Source organism: Anomaloglossus baeobatrachus, chromosome 1 (assembly GCF_048569485.1).
Source record: "Anomaloglossus baeobatrachus isolate aAnoBae1 chromosome 1, aAnoBae1.hap1, whole genome shotgun sequence".
NCBI classification, from domain to species: Eukaryota; Metazoa; Chordata; class Amphibia; order Anura; family Aromobatidae; genus Anomaloglossus; species Anomaloglossus baeobatrachus.
The window spans coordinates 768,010,838-768,035,431 of NC_134353.1; the positions used below are offsets into that span (position 1 = coordinate 768,010,838).

General features: G+C 50.1%; 1 protein-coding gene across 1 annotated transcript in view; it reads left to right on the plus strand.

Moving 5' to 3' along the window:
* LOC142251937 (uncharacterized) overlaps positions 1-24,594 on the plus strand; it is a 196,233-nt gene that overhangs the window by 82,556 nt on the left and 89,083 nt on the right. The window contains exons 9-11 of the mRNA XM_075324984.1: positions 5,838-5,930; positions 7,824-7,936; positions 15,680-15,815. Coding sequence (XP_075181099.1) covers positions 5,838-5,930; positions 7,824-7,936; positions 15,680-15,815 — 342 coding nt within the window. The remainder of the gene's footprint in view (positions 1-5,837; positions 5,931-7,823; positions 7,937-15,679; positions 15,816-24,594) is intronic.

Consider the following 24,594-nt stretch of genomic DNA (forward strand, 5'->3'; position numbering starts at 1 on the left):
CTGTCGGCTGCGGTTACCGCACCATCTAAAGGTACACCCGGTCTTTCATGTTTCTCTTCTCAAATCCGTCTCTCCCAATACGTTTCATGGTCGTGTCGTGCCTCCTCCTCCGCCTGTGATGGTCGACGGCGAGGAGCCGTTCGTGGTTGAGGACATTATTGACTCCCGGCTCCATCGTCGTCGGCTTCAGTATCTGGTACGTTGGCAGGGGTACGCCCCCGAGGACGATTCCTGGGAACCGGTGGGTAACATTCGAGCACCCCGGAAGATCGCTCAGTTTCATCGACGGTACCCGGACAAGCCGGGCCCTGACCCGTCCTGAGGCCGTTTCTGGGGGGGGGGAGTAATGTCAGGTTTCCGGGTTTTCCAGTCCTCTTTTGAAAAAGCTTGCCCTCGGTTAACATGGAGTTTTATGTTCTGTTGCCCTACTTCCTGTCCAGCTGCTTAAAAGGCCGCCTCTAAGCCTAGTCCAGTGCCTGAGTATACTGCTTGCTGTGTGCTCCTGCTTTACTGCTGCTGCTACTTGGATCCTCCTGAAAATCTACCGACCGACTCTGGACCACACCCGGTTTCTTCAAACTGTGCCCGGACTCCGTCTGCCGTCTTTGGTCAGCACGTCTGCCCGGTTTCTTCCGGTTCGTAACCATTCTGGACTTTCATCCCGTACGGACACTTCTGGACTTTACCGCTTGCCCCTTGTGTCCCGGCTGCGGCGCATTTAGGCCTTCCGGGGTTGATTGCCGGACAGTCCCTGTATAGGGGTTCGCTCTGGTGGTCTCCCTGGGGGAGTCCGGTGCGTGGCCCCGGGAATTCCCTCCGCTCCGTTTCGGGAAGGTATTTCGTGTGTTTGTTCTGCTGTGTTTGTTCTGCTGTGTTTGTTCCGTTGTGTATCTACCGTGGTTACATATCATAAACATCTTGTACCACAAACTCGTCTCTGATTGTCATTGCCCTAACGCTATCGAAATCCTCAAAACATACAATAGTATTACAACTGGTCATCCTCTAAGCCCACAGTCTCGTCCACTACCGCCAAGGATCGCAAATCCAACTGGCGCGCAAAGCCGCGTCCTCAAAAGACCGGAGGAGCCGCTGCCACCAAGGCAGCCTCCTCGTGACTATCTGGCCGCGCCAGCAACGTCCTTGGTCGGGGGCAGGCTCTCCCACTTTGGCGACGTGTGGTTGCAACACGTCTCCGATCAGTGGGTGCGGGATATCATCACCCACGGCTACAGGATACCTTTTTCCTCCAGCCCGCCAAACAGATTTTTTCTGTCCACCCCCCCCTGCTCCAAAGCCGCCGCCTTCTCTCAGGCCGTGGCATCCCTGCAGACCAACGGTGTAATTGTTCCGGTCCCCGCCCGGGAACGGTTCAGAGGTTTCTACTCAAACCTCTTTCTAGTTCCCAAAAAGGACGGTTCCTCCCGGCCCATCCTGGATCTCAAGCTTCTCAACAAGCATGTTCAGGTGCGGCACTTTCGCATGGAATCTCTAAGATCGGTCATTGCCTCAATGACCCAGGGAGATTTTCTGGCATCCATCGACATCAGAGATGCCTATCTGCATGTGCCTATTGCGGTTTCACACCAGCGCTGGCTACGCTTTGCGATCGGAGAGGAACATTTCCAGTTCGTGGCTCTTCCCTTTGGCTTAGCCACGGCCCCCCGAGTGTTCACCAAGGTCATGGCAGCAGTGGTTGCGGTCCTGCACCTCCAGGGGTTGGCAGTGATTCCTTACCTGGACGACCTTCTAGTCAAGGCCTCATCCAGTGTAGACTGTCAGCGGAGTGTCTCGCTCACTCTCGCCACTCTAGTCCAATTCGGGTGGCTTGTCAACCTCCCCAAGTCGACTCTGACCCCGACCCAGGTACTTTTGTACCTAGGGATGCAATTCGAGACTCTGCCGGCACTTGTCAAGTTGCCCTTAGTCAAACAGCAGTCCCTTCGTCTGGCAGTGCGCTCTCTGCTGAGGCACCGCCGTCATTCCATCAGACACCTCATGCAGGTGCTGGGTCAGATGGTGGCGTCCATGGAAGCGGTTCCCTTTGCCCAGTTCCATCTGCGTCCCTTGCAGCTGGACATTCTCCGCTGTTGGGACAAGCGGATCTCTTCTTTGGACAGGCTGGTGGCTCTGTCATCACAGGCCAGGAACTCCCTTCAGTGGTGGCTTCAGCCCCTCTCCCTTTCACAGGGACGGTCATTCCTGACTCCGTCCTGGGTGATCCTCACCACGGATGCCAGTCTCTCCGGCTGGGGAGCGGTGTTTCTCCATCACCGAGCACAGGGCACTTGGACTCCGTCCGAATCAGCCCTCCCGATCAATGTGCTGGAGATCAGAGCCGTGTTTCTAGCTCTCCTAGACTTTCACCACCTATTGGCGGGCAAGCACATTCGGGTTCAGTCGGACAACGCGACAGCGGTTGCCTACATCAATCACCAGGGCGGAACTCACAGCCGTCTGGCGATGTTGGAGGTTCAACGAATCCTCCAGTGGACGGAGGACTCAAAGTCCACCATATCCGCAGTCCACATCCCAGGCGTGGAAAACTGGGAGGCCGATTATCTCAGCCGTCAAACCGTGGACGGCGGCGAGTGGGCACTGCATCCGTCAGTGTTCAGGTCAATTTGCCGCAAGTGGGGCACTCCGGAAGTAGATCTAATGGCTTCCCGGCACAACAAGAAGGTTCCGGTTTACGTGGCTCGCTCCCACGATCCTCAAGCCTTCGCAGCAGACGCACTGGTTCAGGATTGGTCTCAGTTCAGTCTGGCCTATGTGTTTCCCCCTCTAGCGCTATTGCCCAGGGTTCTGCGCAAGATCCGAATGGAGGGCCGTCGAGTAATACTCATTGCTCCGGACTGGCCCAGGCGAGCCTGGTACCCAGACCTGCTCCGCCTGTCCGTAGGGGTGCCGTGGCATCTTCCGGACCGCCCAGACCTTCTCTCTCAAGGTCCGTTCTTCCGCCAGAATTCTGCGGCTCTCAGATTGACGGCGTGGCTCTTGAGTCCTGGATCCTGACGGCTTCAGGCATTCCCTCTGAGGTCATCTCCACCATGACTCAGGCTCGGAAGTCTTCCTCGGCTAAGATTTACCACAGGACTTGGAAAATTTTCCTGTCCTGGTGTCGCTCTTCCGGCCATGCTCCTTGGCCGTTCGCCTTGCCGACCATCCTGTCTTTTCTACAGTCGGGTCTACAGTTGGGTCTGTCCCTCAATTCACTTAAGGGACAGGTGTCGGCTTTGTCGGTATTGTTCCAGCGGCGTATCGCCCGACTGGCTCAGGTGCGCACCTTCATGCAGGGCGCATCTCACATCATTCCTCCTTACCGACGACCCTTGGATCCCTGGGACCTTAATTTGGTCCTCACGGCCTTACAGAAACCCCCTTTTGAGCCTCTCAGGGAGGTTCCTTTGTCTAGACTTTCACAGAAAGTTGTCTTTCTAGTAGCCATAACTTCTCTCAGGAGAGTTTCTGATTTGGCTGCGCTTTCTTCGGAATCCCCCTTTTTGGTGTTTCACCAAGACAAGGTGGTTCTTCGTCCGACTCCGGACTTTCTCCCTAAGGTGGTGTCTTCCTTCCACCTTAACCAGGACATTTCATTGCCCTCTTTTTGTCCGGCCCCTGTGCATCGCTTTGAGAAGGCGTTGCACACCTTAGATTTGGTGCGGGCGCTCCGAATCTATGTGTCTCGCACCGCCGTTTTTCGGCGGTGCACCTCACTTTTTGTGCTAACCACGGGTCAGCGCAAGGGCCTTTCGGCGTCTAAACCGACCTTGGCTCGTTGGGTTAGGTCGGCTATCGCCGATGCCTACCAATCTTCTCAGGTGCCTCCCCCGTCGGGGATTAAGGCGCACTCGACCAGAGCTGTCGGTGCCTCCTGGGCTTTCAGGCACCAGGCTACGGCTCAGCAAGTGTGTCAGGCTGCCACTTGGTCCAGTCTGCACACTTTTTCTAAGCACTACCAAGTGCATGCTCATGCTTCGGCAGATGCGAGCTTGGGCAGACGCATCCTTCAGGCGGCTGTCGCCCATTTGTGAAGTTAGGTTTTGCCTACTTCTCCGTTTCGTTTATTTCCCACCCATGGACTGCTTTGGAACGTCCCATGGTCTGGGTCTCCCATAAAGGAACGATAAAGAAAAAGAGAATTTTGTTTACTTACCGTAAATTCTTTTTCTTATAGTTCCGACATGGGAGACCCAGCTCCCTCCCTGTTGCCTGTTGGCAGTTTTTTTGTTCCGTGTGCTTCACGGCTGTTGTTAGTAGACAGAGTGCTGGTTTTGCCGAGTTTTACTCTATCTCTACTTATGGGTGGATGTCCTCCTTCAGCTTTTGCACTGAACTGGGTAGATTGTCATCCAGGGGGTGTATATAGCCCGGAGGGAGGAGCTACACGTTTGAGTGTGGTGCTTTGTGTGTCCTCCGGAGGTCGCTAGCTATACACCCATGGTCTGGGTCTCCCATGTCGGAACTATAAGAAAAAGAATTTACGGTAAGTAAACAAAATTCTCTTTTTACCAATGTTGACCAGCTCTAACAGTGATGTTTATATCCAAGGATATGCTGTCACGTGTCCTGACAGCACTGAACTACAGCCTAGGTATCTGCCATGTCACCAATGCAAATCGCTTTGAACATTTGTAGTGTATATATAGAACATGGATAGATATTGTGTCTTTTCATGTTAATAAATTTGTGTTATGATCTCTTGGTTATGAAGACAGACTATAATTTAGCTACATCCTTTTCTAATCATCCTGTAAATACTAGAATGAGAATTTTCCGATTTTTATTGGTACCAGTGCAAATTTTCAGATTATAATACACCATAGCAGATAAGTATACAGTTTATTTTCAGCACAATTTACAGCCTGCGTTATACATTTTTAACCTATTTGATTATAAGCCTTACCTATTAGACAAATATTATACTTTTTTGCTCCCTTGGCATTTGGCGACACCATTACCCAAACACCAGAAACATGGTACAAGTACAAAATTGCATTCAAATGTAAAGTGTGCCGCCATATGACAAAGGCGAATGCATGACAAAAGGTTCTTCATTTGGCAAAATGCCTTTAATACAGCTTGCTATGGTATCTAGGAAGTTTGAAAATTGCGTGACAGAAATATGCTGCGGATATATATATATATATATATATATATATTCAATTGAGAAATATCCAATAGTCCATAATATTCATAATCGAAATTCTAAAGCAACTCCAGTACTAGTGGATAAAAGTCTTTTAAGGACGTTTTTTGTTTGTTTGGAATAAAATATTTCTGCAACTAGTTTTGAGCAAAAGTGTTGGAGCATTTTTCTTTTGCAGCTTGCACATGTTACAATACAGAGCAAGCTGCTTTAATTTATTCCATTTTAATTCTGAAAGCCATGTTCCCTCAATCTCCATCCCTGCTTTCTCTTCATACTAATGTGCAACTAAGCATATTTCTGATTTACTTTGATCTTAGAGGCATATTCACAACAGGAGAGAGATGGACTGGAGATTGAGCAGATAAGCTGCTGCCTGTTGGTATGAAGACTGAATGGAATTGAGCAGCTTACAGTGTAATGTTTTGCATGCAAGGTGCAGAAGTAAAAATGTAAAAAAATGTTTCATTAACACCAATTATTATTTTATCCACATAATACATGTAGTGCAGTAAAAAATAGGTGTCCTACATAGCCTTTAAATGTACATATAAATATTAATTGGATGTTGTGAAACTCAAACTTTTTTTTTTCTAAATCATCTGTTTGTTTTACATTAGTCCAATACTTCAAACATCAAATATATTTATTATGGTATTAATGTAAGCATTTATTGGTAATATCATAGGATGTAGACTGTGAAGATGAGAGGTTGTCGCAAAGGAGATCTCAGTACAGGGAAGCAGAACAGCTGTTTAATGACACCTTGCAACAGAAAAAGGTACCCGATCTCTCCTGTATAATTTTCTGCCAGCCCCTAAATTTCACAAACTGACTACTGAGTATTAAAGATAAGGTGTCACGTTTTTTTATTTTTGTAATAATAATAGTGATTATGGAATCAAGTATTTTTAATACAAAATTAAACCCACTGTTTATTTAGTTTTTATTTAATTCTATTTTTACTGAAGCACTGGGGGCTGCCATCTTGGATTTGCTGTGTGTAACGACAGTTACTCACCTCCTTTATGGCAGCCCTCCCTCTGGGCATTGATTCTGATTGTTGGGCTGCGACCCTATTTTCTAACACAGAGCGCTCCCTGCTGTCATCTGGATGCGCCCCCTGGGCTGTCCAGATCACAGCAGAGGAAGGAGATCACCGCCATCTTTGTAGAGCTCACCGCGTATGCTGTGTGCTGCACTTTCTCCCTGTCACCTGCCGGGATGTTGTGAGTATCAGTGCCAGGCAGCAGTGATTGCACCATAACTGATCCTGGCGTGCTGCTCCCTACCCTGCCACTCACAACCCCCTCCCCCGCAGCCAACCACCCCCCTCTCCACCACTCACCTCCTCCTCCCCGCATGTTCTTACCTTGGGCCTCCGCTCCTCTGTGCTGTGATCGCTGACAGGAGGAACAGACACCAGGGTGACAGGACAAACTTCCTAGAGCCACAGGTGTGAGGTGAGTGCCTGCGGCTGGAAGCGGTGAACGCGGCGTGACATCTGTAGTACAGTGCCGGGCTCAGGCTGCAGATCACCCCTCCTTACTGTATGTCACCTCGGACCTCCGATCCCGGGTGGCAGCACCAAATATGGATCCTGCGACGCGGGCTACAGTGCGGAATGGGATACAGTGCAGGATACAGTGCGGTGTGGGATACAGTCCAGTGCAGTATACAGTGCGGCGTGGGATACAGTGCAGGATACAGTGCAGCGCGGGATACAGTGCAGGATACATTACGGTGCAGGATACAGTGCGACATGGGAAACAATGCGGGATACAGTGCAACGCGGGATACAGTGCAGGATACAGTGCAGCGCAGGATACAGTGCAGGATACATTACGGTGCAGGATACAGTGCGGCGCGGGATACAGTGTGGTGAAGGCTACAGTGCGGCACAAGATACAGTGCGGCGCAGGATACAGTGTGGCGCGTGATATAGTGCGGTGCCAGATACAGTGCGGTGCAGGATACAGTTCGGTGCAGGATCCAGTGCAGTGCAGGCTACAGTGGGGCACTATGCCAGCTGTCCTTAGTGACACTTTAGACATTAGAATTACTTTGCGGTCACCAACAAAATGACTCTGCACTGTGATCCTAACCTTCATTCTCTCTTATCCTTTTGGAAACACCAAGAACGGGAGGGGGAGGTGACATCACACACAGGAGAGCAGCTTCTGCCCATTTTTACTGCAGTTGTAATGTGAGCTAATTCTACAGTAGTACAGAGATTTTTAGCTCCTTAATAACTTTTAGTTTCTGAAATCTTGTGTTCAAGACATTCATTGTTTTGATGTTTCCCTTCTCTGTAAGAGTTTGATACCTGCTTTACGGTTCACTCACATCTGTTTACAAAAATCAGTCCGATTTTCATCCTGAAAAGTGTGCAATTTTTTTGCAATGCGTTTTTTTTGTCCGCAACTATTATTTTACAATCATTTATTGGTCCATTTACAGTGCTCTATGCTACAGAATGATAATGTATAAAAAAAACCCCGAAAAGCATATGATTGGTCAATGTGATGTCTGTTTTTGTTTTTTTTTTTTGCACCCATTAACTTGCATTGGCGAGTCTCGGCTGTTTTACATCTGCACAGTTACCTCATCACAGATAGACTGTGCGATCCAAATCTGGCATATAATGACAGGTCACCTGTTCTGTTTGTGATAGGAAACTTATCATGACCTGCAGTCCCTACGTGATTTACTGGAGACTACTCAAAAAGAAGTTGTGAAGATGGAGTCACGTGTGAAGGAGAGTCAGATCACAGAGGAGGACTTCAGGTAACATGTAACAGGGCAGATAATCAGAAATCCTATTAATAATATTTAGAACAGAGGTATGTGAATTCAGTAGCCATATGTCCAGTTTAAAAAATGTCCAATACTTTTACAAACCCACTCTTAAATCCAGAGATCGGAAAGTTATTCCCTATCACATAAGGGGATAAATTTCAAGTTTGAGAAATCTATTATAAAGACACTAGAAGGTGGCCCTATTCTAACGTATCGGGTAGTCTAGAATGTGTATGTAGGTTAGCAGATTGAATAATAAGGTAATGAATGGATGAGTCTAATGTTTAATGATGTCCATGGCTTGTAATGAAGGAAGGCCATGAACAGTGTAAAGTTAAGTAAAAATATGCTGATGCTGTGATGTGGCCCAATGCTGGTATGTGGCCCCATCGTGGTGCAGCCACTATCCTGACATGTGCCGCCATCTTGCGGGGTAATGTGTGCGGGGGGGTGGAGCCGAGCGGGGCCATGGCGCTGAGGACGTCAGTGCCGGGGACTGCATGGCTGGGGACAGGTGACTATCCAGGTGTGTGTGTGTGTGTTCAGTGTATACATGCGGAGGGCAGAGCGCGGGGGGTGGAGCCAAGCAGGGTAATGTGTGCGGGGGGGTGGAGCCGAGCGGGGCCATGGCGCTGAGGATGTCAGTGCTGGGGACTGCATGGCTGGGGACAGGTGACTATTCGTGTGTGTGTGTGTTTTCAGTGTATACATGCTGAGGGCGGAGTGCGGGGTGGGTTGGAGCCGAGTGGGGTAATGTTTGCGGGGGACGGAGTCGAGCAGTGTGTATGTGTCGGCTTGGTTGCCGGTGTGAGCTCCCGGGGGTGCAGCACTCACCGGGGAGTCGGGGCTCTGTGTGGGTGCGGGGAAAAGTGTCGGGCGTCGTCCTGTCGGCCCATAGTTCGGGCTGTTCAGTTAGCTGAGCTGTTGGTCGCAGGCTCTTTAGCGCACACGGTGTGGCGACGGTTGTCACTGTAATGACGTAATTTTGGAGCAAGACAGACAGACAGGCAGAATAAGGCAATTATATATTTAGATTCTAAACTTTTAGGATATTTTTTATAGTTTAAGCTGTTTTTGAGTAGACTGCTTATAAGACCACAGTTCAACAAACAGCGCATGCAGACAGAATGGATGCTGTGAGTAGAGTTTCATAGTCCTAAGCTGTGCACTTCAGAGGTCCTTTGCGTGATCGGTGGGGGTCTCAGATCCCACCCCATGATGCCCCTTTTCCTTACTGAGCCCACCTCTGTTCCTACTAGTCTCCTCAGAATTAATGGACCTAAAATATATAAGATACCTTCCAAAAAATAAGTTACTTTTTATATGTTTAATAAAGCTATTGCCTACTATGGTTCCTATATCGTTCACAGTCTGATTATGGCTGGTAACAACTAACAGCATCTCCTTACCACTGCTAAAGGACATACTGGGAGTTGTAGGTTAATGCAATACAATTGTATATGGGGCTAACCTGACACTGCACTTGATTGCTGTAGTAAGCTTGGCAATGTATTCATGTACTGACGGTGGTTCTGGTGATGAATTGCTGTACTGACTGTGGTTCTGGTGATTAATTACTGTACTGACAGTGGTTCTGGTGATATAGTCAAGTGGATGTTGTAATCTTTACCTTATCAGACTTGATCCTAAAACATTATAGGATCAGTTTGCTGGACTAAAAATACAGCTATCTGTATGTCTGTCAGCCAAATAAGTATTTGACTAAAACACTATTGACAGCTGTCTGATTGTTCTGCCAGCAACTATCTTGTTTGGGTCTCCCATATACAGGAGCACTCATTCAAGTTTTGCTGTGTTCTCTATCAGTGATTCTAACACTGCTAGACATCTCTGGCAGCAGCTTAGCACTTAGGCTAGGTTCACACACTGCGTTTTTTTTTGTCGCTGTGTTTTTGTGTGTTTTTGCGGCAAAAAACGCACAAAAGCGCACCTGCGGCAAAAAAAACGCATGCGTTTTACCGCGATTTGGTGCGTTTTTGGCTGCGTTTTTGCTCACTGCGTTTTTATGCGTTTTTTATCAGTGAACAATGCCATTAAAGATTGTTGAAAAAAAAAAGGTCTGATGTCATTTCCTTCTTCAATATGTTCTTCATTCTCTACTAGTGTATGCAGGAGAGCAGACAGCTGCAAAACTACAAGGCTCAGCATGCTACATACAAGACTGTATGCTGGAGGGAGAGGCAGGGGGAGCAGAACTACAAGGCTCAGCATACTCCATCCAATAGTTTATGCAGGAGAGCAGACAGCAGCTGCAGAACTACAAAGCTCAGCATCCTCCATCCAGGACTGTATGCAGGAGTTTTTTGCCCCCCAAAAAAATGACGTGGACTTCGCCATATTTTTGTATGCTAGCCAGGTACAGCAGGCAGGTACGGGCTGCCCCCAACCCCCAGCTGCCTATTTGTACCCGGCTGGGAACCAAAAATATAGGGAAGCCCTTTTTTTTTTTTTTAATTATTTCATGAATTTCATGAAATAATTAAAAAAAAAAAAGACGTGGGCTTCGCCCATTTATTGAGTCCAGCCAGGTACAACTAGGCAGCTGTGGATTGGAATCCACAGTGCAGGGTGCCCATGCTTTCTGGGCACTCCCGCTGCGAATTGCAGTCCGCAGCCACCCCAGAAAATGGCGTTTTCATAGAAGCGCCATCTTCTGGCGCTGTATCCAACTCTTCCAGCTGCCCTGGTGACGGGTGGCTTGCTGGGTAATAATGGGGTTAGGGCTAGCTGTATATTATCAGCTAGCCCTAAGCCCGAAATTCATGGTGTTACGCCAATATTAGACATGGCCACCATGAATTTCTAGTAAAGATAAAAAAAAATCACACAGAAAAATATTTTTATTAGAAATAAAACACAACACAATTAGTGACTCCATCTTTATTGAAATAAAGAGCCCCCCCTCCGCAGTAATCAAGGTCAAGGTCAAGCTCAAGGTCCCGCGCCGTCCAATCTGGATCCAATATCATCAGATCAGTTAGCTGGAAGGCAAAGCGATCAGATGATGTCAGGTTCTAGGATGTGAATCACATCACACATCAGCTGATTGTATAAAAGCCGTTTATACAATCAGCTGATGTATCAGTGCAAAAAAAAATAATACTCACTTATGTGTCGGTAATCAGCTGATGAAGTCTCCTGACGGCAGGATCAGCTGATAGGTGAAGCCGGGCGCCGGCGTCACCGCGAGACTTATGATGAGCTGATGCGTCAGGTGACTGCATCAGGTGATCCATCGCCAGGTCCTGCAGATATCGGACGTGCCCGGGGAGACTGCACACAGCCGGTGCGGCTGTACCGGGACTGGAGCTGGGAGCGGACATTCCACCGGGAGTCTGCAGACATGTGAATATGACATTTTTTTTTTTTTTCTCTACTGTTCACTTTTGATTTCACAGCTGCCTCCACCTTCCGCCCAGACATGGCGCCACATGGGAGCGGACATGCACAGGACTGGAGGTGGACCCAGCGGTAACTGTACCGGGAGGATTCACGCTTCTGTTTACCGATAGAAGGACTCCTCTTCCTGTACATGTCACTTTACTACCCACCCCTTGCGTTTATAGCTGCGTTTTTAGTCATAGAAACGCACTAAAACGCAGCTATATTTGCAACTTGCGTTTTTCATTGCATTTTTGAACATCTCATTGAACTCAATGGGTGGAAAACGCAGTGAAAAACGCAAAAATAATTGACATGCTGCGTTTTTGTGTGCAGCACAAAAACGCAGCTAAAAAAAGCGCTGTGTGCAGACAGCAAAAATGAAAACTCATAGACTTTGCTGGGGAAGCAATGTCACAGCGTTTTCTGAGCAAAAATGCACCCGAAAAATGCGCAAAAACCCTGCGAAAAACGCACTGTGTGAACTTACCCTTAGAGGGCAATAGGATCTACAATCTGTAATCAGATATGCTGGATCCTTATCTCCACCGACAATCATCCATTAGAGCCCTCATACACGTTAGGCCCGTTTCACACGTCAGTGAAAAACACTGACGTTTTTCACTGGCGTGTAAAACACGCACATGTCCCTCCGTGTGCCGTGAATCACGGCACACGTGGGTTGTCTAAGTGCAATCCGGGCTCCGTTCTCCGTGGCCCGTGATTGCACTTAGAGATTAAAAAACTCACCTGTGCGCGCTCCCGCTCTCCATGGTGCTGATCGCTCCCGCGGTGCAGCATCCGGCCGGCGCTGACCCCCGCAGCAGCTGCTTCCGGGTCGGCTGTGTCGTGCATCATGAATATGCGCGACAGTAATGAGCCGGCTCAGAAGCAACAAGCTGCACGGGCTGCAGAGGACATCGCTGGACGCCGGGTGAGTGAAAATGATTTTTATTTTAAAAGCACGTTTTTTTTCTGGCACGTGTTTCACAACTGCGTGGTCCGTGGGACATCAATGTTGCCAGAAAAAAATGGACATGTCTCCGTGCGGCAATCACGGACACGTGGGTACGCCGCACGGAGACACGTGCAGTGAAAAATCACTGACGTGTGAGCAGACCCATTCATTATAATGGGTCTGCGTATGTCAGTGATTCTGGTACGTTTAAAAAAAAGCATAAACGTACCAGAATCACTGACGTGTGAAACAGGCCTTAGACTGTAAAGGCTATGGAGGTCTTAACTACTACCTGAAGACTATGGGCATTCTCAGGGTATGTGTACTCGACGTCTTGGAGATGTCTGTGAACCCCCTGAATTATTCAGATGGATGCTTCAGGACACACAGTCATTTTGTTTTGAAGCAACTTTTTTGGTTATCTTTTCCAACATCTTTTAACTACCATTTTTTTATTTATTTTTTTTTTATAAATTAGTAAGCGGCATCCAAGCAGAATCCACCCATATAGTGGAACAGTCACTTTTAACCACTTCATGTCTTAGGAATCCTGAAACGGGTAAAAAAACTGAAAAGACGGAACACATAAATCGCAAGTAATTTTTACATTGCAGTATACGAGTTAATTTCTTTTAGCATTTATTGATTGCTTTTTCAGGCAGGTAATAGAATAAATCCGACAAAAAAAAATAAATAAATAAATCCTGTGTGCAGTCCAGTCTGATCAAAAGGGGGTATGACCACTGAAAGTGCCTAGGGCAAGATGAACTCCAAATACGGCCCTGGGGGGACCAGACGCTGTTTTTTTTTTTATATTATTTATTTAAATAATTACATTAAATAGAAAAGGCAGGATCCGGTTACATTTGTTTTGATATAGAGCCAAGATAAGTGCATTGCTGGGGGCTGCAGCCTGTTGTCATGGCTTTATCTGTGCTGGGTATCATAATATTTGGGGAAACTACACCAAATATTTTTATTTATTTTTATACAACGATAGACGCAAATAGCGTCTGTGATTGGAAGCATCAGACATGCTGTCACTCGGGAAGAGGGAGGCCATGTTTGACTGCAACCAATCACTGACGCTGCTGGGCGGGGAAAGCAGTGCATATGCAATGAAGGTAATGAGCGGCCCTGAAAGTGAATGAGTGGCTACGGAAGTAGTTACAGCCGCACCGGAGGCTCGATAAGTACAGCGCGCTTGCTCCTATCCCCCTATCCCTTCTACCACCATTTTTAATCTCCAAATTCGAACCCGACGGTTCCAGTTATCTGCGAGTCCGCCCATCACTACTCACCAGTAATTCCCTGTGCAGCACACACTTCTTAACTCCCCTCAGCTCCAGGACACTAAGATGGCCGCCCGTTTCCTCTCTTGAACGGGCCCAGCCAGAATTATTTGTCGGTCTCTGATAATTGATGACACGCCATGTTCACCTTTCTTTAAGGAGCGTTTTGGTCTACAGGCGGTCAGGGAAGGCATTCAGGATAGCTGGATGCTCCACTCCAACATGTCTGCTCAGTGTATGAGTATAACCACACCTCAATTATCTGTTATTCTTATTTTACAGTGGGGAATATTATATTTAAGATGGGATTGTCTGCGTAGTGGACAACTCCTTTAAGCTTTGCTACTGATTTAATGAAGCAATCTAAGACTAGCTGTACACTGCTTCTAGACAGCCTAAAGTAATACATTGCAGAGTTGTGTGATTTATGATAATATTACATAAGTGCATAACATTATTGAGAAATCATACATATGATAAACTTGTGTTTATCTCCCTGGAACTCCATAAAGAGTCTCAAAAAGCCAAGTTTGGGTCACACAATCCATTGATGTGAAGGAGACACCTTCTCAACATATTGTATGGTCACATCATAACCACTCAGACAATGCTCTAATGTAATGGTCTCCATCCTATTAAATTTATGGCCTAGTGATATGGCTCCTACTCTGGTAAAATTGTTTTTCAGCTTGTGGAAAGGTTTTATCCTAGTAGTAACTTCTAGTAATTATATGACCTCCATCATCACACGTGCACAGTAGTGTCTTTAACTGGCAAAAGAGAGACATGTGCAGTGGGCCCAAGAGCCACACATCCGTGACCATTAATTAGAGAAAACTGCCTTAGTTTATTTTGGGATCTAAGGGGTAATGTTTCTTCTTGTGGATAGTGACGTGCCAGACATAAGGAGGCTTATACACCATGCAATGCATCTCTGGGAAATTAAATATGAGAATTGCCTCTTCAGAGAGGAAGAAGGCTTGAAGTCTATGTCATCTATTAAAATTAGCAATCCTAAAAGTCAATATTGACCCTTTAATGAGCCCTGACAAGTTGCAGTCACGGTGTTTCGAGATGTTTGGCTGTATGAAAGGATTGTGACTGGGATCACTTTTCACTGATGAGGGGGCAACACCCCGAACCACTGTGTCTGTCTGCAAATTGTGATTCTGTTTGGCTTTTATCCTAAGGGGTACGTTGCACACTATGACATCGCAGCTGCGATGTCGGTGGGGTCAAATTGAAAGTGACGCACATCCAGCGTCGCAGGCGATATCGTAGTGTGTAAAGCCTTTTTGATACGATTAACGAGCGCAAAATCGTTGTAATCATATCAACGGTGTAGGGTCCGGCAATTCCATAATTTGGAAATGACCGATGTTACGATGTTGTTCCTTGTTCCAGCGGCATCACACATCGCTGTGTGTGAAGCCGCAGGAGCGAGGAACATCTCCTACCTGCGTCCTGCGGCTCACGCCAGCTATGCGGAAGGAAGGAGGTGGGCGGGATGTTTAAGTCCCGCTCAGCTCCGCCCCTCCGCTTCTATTGGCCGCCTGCTGTGTGACGTCGCTATGACGAGGCACGACCCGCCCCCTTAATAAGGAGGCGGGTCGCCGACCAGAGCGACGTCGCAGGGCAGGTGAGTGCATGTGAAGCTGGCGATAATGTTCGCTACGCCAGCTATCACCATGATATTGCAGCTGCGACGGGGGCGGGGACTATCGCGCTCGGCATCGCAAGCATCGGCTTGCGATGTCGTAGTGTGCAAAGTGCCCCTAAGTCATATGGCAAGGCTTGTTAAACAGTTGATATTGATTTTTAGGATTGCTACTTTTCAAACACGTGACACTAGAGATCAAGTCCTCTTCCTCTCTGAAAAAGGTAATTTGCATATTTAGTTTTTTATTGTAATCCATCCTTGATTTAAAAAAAAAACAAACTTGTTCTTTCTGAGATTATTGTGTACAAATGTTTTATTGGACCCTCACATGCGATGGAGTTCTAGCTTTAGAATATAAGAGAACTTTCCAGATAGATTCAATAATGCGGTGCTATTGCAATTCCCTTTGCTGTCTATAGGCGTGAGCTAGTGATCCTGGAGTACAAGCGCAGCGAGTACATGAAGGAACTGCAAGAACTAGAGCTGGAGCTGGAATCTGTAAGACAGCAATGCTCCAGTACTCACAGCAGCCAAGTCGCCAGCTTCCAGTACGAGGTAATCTCATTAATACAATATCTGGAGGTTAATAGGGATCTAAAATTGCCTAGCCGCCACACTGAAATCCTGGCTATTGGGAGGAAATTAACTTTGTTCCTCCTGGCAGCCTCTAGCGTTATTCATAGAGGCGCAGCCGCAGCTTCTAAGTATATAATGATTGGTGGTGGCTGTAACTACACCCTGGCACTGGCTGATAATGAACTCTGTACTGATTCAGTGCAGATCCGGCCGTCAGTTAGTGCCAGGATGTGGTTACAGTCTCCACTCATTATGTACTGAGCAGTGACTGGAACTGCTCCGGCTGGGCCTCTATGACTAATGCTAGAGGCTGCCGAGAGGAACAAAGTTAATTTCCTCCTGGTAGCCGTTATTTTCAGTGCAGTGGCAGTGCAATTTGAGATTGCTCTTACCTGCAGATTAACCCCATAGCTGCAGGTTAATAGAGTTTTCTAACCTGACAGGTTTCCTTTAACCCCTTCAGGACATACGATGTGTATTTACGTCATGTCATATGATGTCTCTGCCTTTTGGGCGAGCCCGGATCTTTCCCTGCACATGACAACTTATTTGATCAGCTATCATGTGCCTCTAACAGCCGCAGGTGGATTGGAGATCCACCTGTGGCTGTTAACATGTTAAATCCTGATGTCAGTCTCTGACAGTGGGATTTCTCTGACGCGTCATTGGGGGACACAGGACCATGGGTATTATGCTGCTTATCCATAGGAGGACACTAAGTAGATGCAAAGATGTTAGCTCCTCCCCTGCAGTATACACCCCCTGGCCCAGCCAGGCTACTTCAGTTTTAGCTTTGTGTATATAGGAGGCACATCTCTGCAGACTACTGCAGCAAGAATTTTTTGTTTTTAGAGGGCGACGGTTTCCTTCGCGGACCGATTTCCCAAAACCATCAACAGGCGGGAACGCGGAGTGTCGCCTCCCCTTACCCCCTCCTGCGACACTGGATCCTGGGCTGTTACTCACTGGACGACGGTTCTCACAGGCACTGATTTTCCAGAGCCCAGAGCAGATGAAAACTTCCTCAGTCCCTCTTGCAGGCTCTGAGTTGATACACGCTCCGCACCAGCGTGACCAGATCAGACTGCCATCTCCACAGGAGGTGAGGTGAGATCCTTCCGATTTTCCAGAGCCCAGAGCAGATGAAAAACTTCCTCAGTCCCTCTGGCAGGCTCTCAGTTGATACACCTCTGTGACCAGGCACAGCTGGCGTCAGAATCTCCACACTGGCTCCCCGACAGGAATTGGAGCAAAGGTCACAATGACTGGATTGGGCTGATTGCAGACTCCTGCATAGCATTCCACCTGTGGCGGGGGGAGGGGGAGAGCTCCCAGGACTCAGTGCAGCTGCGGTACACTTAGAGTTTTTTTCTGTCCACCATTGCTGTGCAGGGCTGGAGGGGGGAAGGGGAGTCCCTTCCCACCATTTTTTTTTTTTGTTTATTATATTTTCTCATGCCCTCTTGTCAGAGCTATGCCCCGCCCCCTCTGACACTTGATAAGCCACGCCCCCTCACAAAAGCGCGCGTAACCCTCCTCACACAGGAGCCCTGCAGAGCATTGCTCCTTCTTGTTGTGATCAGAGCCTGAGGGTGTCTCTCAGAGCTGGCTTCCTCCTTCCCACCGGAACTGGGACGCAGGAGGAGGGGGGGGAGGGGTCATCAGGGTTCTGGGTGAGTTATATCCTCACTTGCACATCAGCTCTGCAGAGCATTGCTCCCTCATTACAATCAGAGTTTGTGGCTGATCAGCCAGGGGCTGCAGTCACATGTTTTATGCGCTGCACAACTACAGCAACAACTATAAGACTTTTAATGTATCCTGCCACTCTGAGCTACTAGGGGATGATAGCACCTCTTCCTTCTGGGAGTCCGGTGCCCCTGTACCTTCATCCCCCCCCTCCCCGCCACCACGGCAGCAACCGCTGCCAGACCAGAGCCTACGGCTCCCAGTCCCCCAGAATGGGCACAGTTCCCAGAACCTAGTGCTGGCTATGCAACATCGTCCTCACACCCCTCGGGGCCCCTGGACAGAACGCAGCCTGATGACACCTCCATAGAGGGTCCTTCTGATAAGAATCAGCCCTCTGCTTCACCGGTTGCAGATCAGAAAAAGGGCATGACCCCCATGGTTCTCCCATTGGGGTACACAGATGGGGTTCTCTCACATGTTCCGCGGTCTCTGAGGAGCCGAAGGAAGGGGAATGATGTTTGTACCAGGATGATTCCTTGGTTTCAACCTCCCCGAGCGATCAAGCTGCGATGGACTCCCTTATTGCAGCAATCAACCAAAACTCTGCATGTGGAGGATCCCCCTTCCACTACTACTGACCCTGCAGTCTCCTTTAAAAGGGTGAAGAAACCTCAAAAAAAAAAAAGGTTTTTGACGCTGCTTCGGTATCCGTAAACTCATGGAGTCCCAATACCCCTTTGGCGTAGCTGTCTCTAAGCGCTGGGCCGATCCGGCCTCGGTGGACTCTCACCCGGCTTCCGCCTGCCTGAAGGACCCTCCCGTCTTTTACTTGATGGATCTTCCTTCATGGACCCGACAGACAGACAAGTGGAGCAGCTCGATAGCTCCGCCTTGAGGCTGCGGGTCCCTCTCCCATTCCATGTGGGTCGCACAGGCACCAGGACTACCAGTTTCCCTCAGACCCTCACAGATGTAACAGTTCACATTGCTGCGGCGGCAGAGTACCTCATGCAGGACTCCCTCGACGCTGCTACCTGCGCAGTTATTGCCGCCTCATATACCATAGCCATCCGTAAGGCCCTCTGGTTCCGATAATGGAGAGCGGACTCGGTCTCTAAGAGGCCTCTCACAGTACTCCTTTCCAGACCGATGGTTTGCCGATCGTCTGGACAGGCTCTTTTATTGTCTGACGCCACAGGAGGAAAAGAGTACCTCCCTCCCCCAACTCTGGCCCAGGATGTTTTTTACTAGACATGCAGGGCCCGACCTTCTCAGCCCTCCCCGAGTCCACCTCGTCCTGGCAGTCTAGACAAAGACCAAGGAGTCTCGTCCTCCTCCATCTGGGCTGCCGCCTCAGACCACAAATGAGTTGCGATACCTTGTGTCTTCTGGTTACCACATTGAAATCCGGACCCGATCCCCTGGTCAGTCTTTTCTCTCAAACCCCCCCAAAGGCTCCAAAACACCGTGAGGCCTTCTCCTCAGCGATCCACTCCCTCCAAACGGCGGGGGTGATGGTACCTGTTCCGGACGGCGAGAGGTTCAAGGCCTTCTATTCCAACCCCTCGTGGTCCCCAAAAAAGGATGGGTTAGTTCGACCCATCCTGGACATCTAACACCTGAGCAAATATGTGCACGTAAGGAGATTTAGAATGGAATTCCTAGGGTCCATTTTTACCTTTATGGTCGAAGGAGAATTCCTTGCCTCCCTAGCTATCAGGGACGCATACCTGCACATACCCATCACTCCAGCTCACCAAAAGTTCCTCCACTTTGCTGTTCAGGACTTCTTTTTCTTTGTCGCTCCATTGGGAGACCCAGACAATTGGGTGTATAGCTTCTGCCTCCGGAGGCCACACAAAGTATTACACTTTAAAAAGTGTAACCCCTCCCCTCTGCCTATACACCCTCCCGTGGATCAAGGGCTCCTCAGTTTTATGCTTTGTGTGGAAGGAGGCACACATCCACTCATGCATTCTCATATTAGTTATGTCGGTTGGAAGAAAAGAGGGCCCCCACGGGGCCCCCGGCATGTTCCCTTCTCACCCCACTACGTCGGCGGTGTTGTTAAGGTTGAGGTACCCATTGCGGGTACAAAGGCCGGAGCCTCATGCCGTCTCCTTCACCATCCCTTAGCGGCTCTGGGAGAAGTGGGATCCTGAACGGTCATCCAGTTGCTGGGACCGTGCTCCCTCCGCAGCCCCTGTGGGAATCTGCCGGACCGGAGTCTATTCAACCTCAGGGACCGGGCCCTGCAACTCTAAGGTACTCTGTGTCCCCATTGGGGACTGTGCAGGAGCGCACCTTCTTCCCGGACGCTGCGGCAGCTGCTGCATTGAGAAGACCGGCGGACTTCCGCGCCGACCGTGCCTGCTTGTCGGGCGCGGTCTCAAATTTAGTCCCCGGCTTCATCGCGGCCTAGTCGCAAAAATCCCGCCCCCGGGCCTGCCTGTCAGGGGTAAGGGCGGGACTGCTGACCTGACGTCGGATGTGAGGGCTGGAGCATCCTGCATGTTTCCTCCCCCCTCACTGATCACTGTGGGGACCCCAGATTCCCGCACTTTCCTGGCGCCGCCCACGGCTCCACTCCTCCCCTGAGATCTCCGGCAGCCATTTTTTGGGCATTCTGCCGGTGGAGGATTCTCAGGAACAGCTCTGCAGCTCCGGGGGACCTAAGGCTGGGAATCTGGAGGCACACACTCCGCTTGTTAGCGGTCGGTAAGCCACACCGGTCACCCGGTGCTGGTCCCCCCCTAGGGTGCCGGAATAGATACGTATTTATATATATATTTCTGTTCGGTCGGGCTGTATACCCTGTTTTTGCCCATATACCCTCAGTGATCATTCTCCTAGGAGACAACAGCATGTCGTCCACAAGCAGCAAAGCTGTTAAGGCACAGGGGTTTTTTGCAACCTGTACCTCTTGTGGGGCTATGTTACCTGCGGGTTCCACCTACCCTCACTGTGAGCAATGCTCGACCCCTGTTTCACTTGCTCAGCCGGAGCCTCGGTCACTAGTGGACCCCTCGGCTCATGTAGACCCCCCTGCTCCCCCTGTCCAGGCGGCAGGGACAGAGTTCTCCTCTTTTGCTGAGAAACTCTCTGAGTCACTTTCACAATCCATGGCTCAGTCTATGGACAAATGGTCTGCCAAGCTGCTAGAAGCTTTGCAGTCCAGACCGGTCCTTACACAGGCCCCGGCCCCTGTTGGATCGTCACCTCCAGGCCCCTCTCGGTCCGAGCCGCAGCGCGCTCCCAGGTTGGTCCCTAGGTCCCACGCGGAGGACTCCTGCCAGGACCACAGTCCTAGACAGGCTAAGCGGGCTCGCTGGGAATCTTCCCCGACTTCTTCACGCTGCTCGGGTTCCCAGCTTGAGGACTCTCTGGTGGACGAGGCGGACGTCGCAGCTCAGGGTTCTGACCCTGACGTCGCCCTTAACCTCGATACACCTGAGGGGGACGCATTAGTGAATGATCTTATCTCGTCCATCAACCAGGTGTTGGATCTCTCTCCCCCATCTCCTACTGTGGAGGAGTCGGCGTCTCAGCAGGAGAAACACCAGTTTCGGTTCCCCAAACATACACGTAGTGCGTTCTTCGATCACTCTAACTTCAGAGACGCTGTCCAGAAGCCCAGAGCAGCTCCGGACAAGCGCTTTACTAAGCGCCTCACTGACACGCGTTACCCCTTCCCCGCTGAAGTCGTTAAGGGGTGGGCTCAATGTCCCAAGGTGGATCCTCCAGTCTCTAGATTGGCGGCTAGATCTGTGGTATCGGTGGCAGATGGCTCATCGCTAAAGGATGCCACTGACAGGCAGATAGAGCTCCTGGTGAAGTCCATCTATGAGGCCACGGGCGCGTCTTTTGCCCCGGCCTTTGCAGCCGTGTGGGCACTCCAAGCTATCTCTGCTTGTCTGACCGAGATTAATGCTGTCACACGTAATTCTGCTCCCCAAGTTGCGTCTTTGACTTCTCAAGCGTCAGCTTTTTCTTCCTACGCCATGAACGCAGTCCTAGACTCGGCTAGCCGTACAGCTGTGGCATCCGCTAACTCTGTGGCAGTCCGCAGGACCATGTGGCTGCGCGAATGGAAGGCAGACTCGGCCTCCAAGAGGTTCTTAACCGGTTTGCCGTTTTCTGGCGAACGCTTGTTTGGCGAACGATTGGATGAGATTATTAAGGAATCCAAGGGAAAGGACTCCTCCTTACCCCAGTCCAGACCTAAGAGACCTCAACAACGGAAAATACAATCGAGGTTTCGGTCCTTTCGTCCCTCCGCCAAGCCCCAATCCTCTTCGTCCAGCAGGCAGGAGAAAGGCCAGAGGAACTCCTATGCGTGGCGGTCCAAGTCACGCCCCCAAAAGGCCGCAGGAGGCACTGCCTACAAGGCGGCCTCCTCATGACTCTCGGCATCCACTAACCGCATCCTCGGTCGGTGGCAGGCTCTCCCGCTTTGGCGACGCCTGGTGGCCACATGTTCAAGACCGATGGGTGAGAGACATTCTGTCTCACGGTTACAGGATAGAGTTCAGCTCCCGTCCTGCGGCTCGTTTCTTCAGAACCTCTCCGCCCCCCGCTCAGGCCGACGCACTTTTTCAGGCGGTGGACGCTCTGAAGACAGAAGGAGTTGTGACCCCCGTTCCCCTCCAGGAACGTGGTCGCGGCTTTTACTCCAACTTGTTCGTGGTGCCAAAAAAGGACGGATCATTCCGTCCCGTTCAGGGCCTCAAACTGCCCAACAGACACGTGAGGACCAGACGGTTTCGGATGGAATCTCTCCGCTCGGTCATCGCCTCGATGTCACAAGGAGACTTCCTAGCATCGATCGACATCAAAGATGCTTATCTCCACGTGCCGATCGCACCTGAACATCAATGCTTCTTGCGTTTCGCCATCAGGGACGAACACCTTCAGTTCGTGGCATTGCCTTTCGGCCTGGCGACAGCCCCACGGGTTTTCACCAAAGTCATGGCATCCGTCGTGGCGGTCCTACACTCTCAGGGCCACTCGGTGATTCCCTACCTAGACGATCTCCTAGTCAGGGCCCCTTCTCGGGTGGCGTGTCAACACAGCCTTACAGTCGCTCTGACGACTCTCCAGCAGTTCGGGTGGATCATCAACTTCCCGAAATCCAAGTTGACACCGACCCAATCACTGACTTACCTCGGGATGGAGTTTCATACACAGTCAGCGGTAGTCAAGCTACCGCGAGACAAACAGCTTTCTCTGCAGGCAGGGGTGCAATCACTTCTTCGGAATCAGTCACACCCCTTAAGGCGCCTCATGCACTTCCTGGGGAAGATGGTGGCAGCGATGGAGGCAGTGCCGTTCGCGCAATTCCATCTACGGCAGCTCCAATGGGACATTCTCCGCAAATGGGACAGGAGGTCGGCTTCCCTCGACAGGACCGTCTCTCTTTCACTTGCAACCAACACATCACTTCAGTGGTGGCTCCTTCCCAATTCACTATCGCAGGGAAAATCCTTCCTACCCCCAACCTGGGCTGTGGTCACCACGGACGCGAGCCTGTCAGGGTGGGGAGCGGTTTTTTTCCACCACAGGGCTCAGGGAACCTGGACTCCGATAGAGTCTTCCCTTCAGATCAATGTTCTGGAAATAAGGGCAGTGTATCTAGCCCTATTGGCTTTCCAGCGGTGGCTGGAGGGCAGGCAGATCCGTATCCAGTCGGACAACGCCACTGCCGTTGCATACATCAACCACCATGGCGGCACTCGCAGTCGTCAAGCCTTCCAGGAAGTCCGGCGGATTCTGCAGTGGGTGGAAGCCACATCCTCCACCATCTCCGCAGTTCACATCCGGGGCGTAGAAAACTGGGAAGCAGATTTTCTCAGTCGTCAGGGCATGGATGCGGGGGAATGGTCTCTGCACCCAGAAGTGTTTCGAGAGATCTGTCGCCGCTGGGGAACGCCGGACGTCGATCTCATGGCGTCACGGCACAACAACAAAGTCCCGGCATTCATGGCACGGTCTCAGGATCACAGAGCTCTGGCGGCGGACGCGTTAGTTCAGGACTGGTCGCAGTTCCGACTGCCTTATGTGTTTCCTCCTCTAGCGATGCTGCCCAGAGTGTTATGCAAGATCAGGTCCGACTACCGTCGCACCATTCTCGTCGCTCCAGATTGGCCGAGGCGGTCGTGGTACCCGGATCTGTGGCATCTCACGGTGGGTCAGCCGTGGGCGCTTCCAGACCGCCCAGACTTGCTGTCACAAGGGCCATTTTTCCATCTGAATTCTGTGGCCCTCAACCTGACTGTGTGGCCATTGAGTCCTGGCTCCTAGCGTCTTCAGGATTATCTCAGGATGTCATTGCCACCATGAGACAGGCTAGGAAGCCAACGTCCGCCAAGATCTATTACAGGTCTTGGCAAATCTTCTTATCCTGGTGCTCTGATAACTGTTTCTCTCCATGGCCGTTTGCCTTACCCACTTTTCTTTCATTCCTCCAATCCGGAATGGTCAATGGTTTGTCACTCGGCTCCCTCAAGGGTCAAGTGTCGGCGCTCTCCGTATTTTTTCAAAAGCGTCTAGCCAGGCTTCCGCAGGTCCGCACGTTCCTGCAGGGAGTTTGCCACATAGTCCCACCTTATAAGCGTCCGCTGGAACCCTGGGATCTTAACAGGGTGCTAACGGCTCTTCAGAAACCACCTTTCAAGCCGCTGCGGGATGTCTCTTTATCACGTCTTTCGCAAAAGGTGGCCTTTCTAGTGGCAGTTACATCACTCCGGAGAGTGTCTGAGCTTGCAGCGCTATCATGCAAAGCCCCCTTCCTGGTGTTTCACCAGGATAAGGTGGTTCTGCGTCCGGTTCCGGAATTTCTCCCTAAGGTGGTATCTCCTTTTCATCTCAATCAGGATATCTCCTTACCTTCATTTTGCCCTAATCCAATTCACCAATGGGAAAAGGATTTGCACTCTTTGGATCTGGTGAGAGCACTCCGGCTCTACGTGTCTCGCATGGCGCCACTGCGTCGTTCAGATGCGCTCTTTGTCCTTGTCGCTGGCCAGCGTAAGGGTTCGCAGGCTTCCAAGTCAACCTTGGCTCGGTG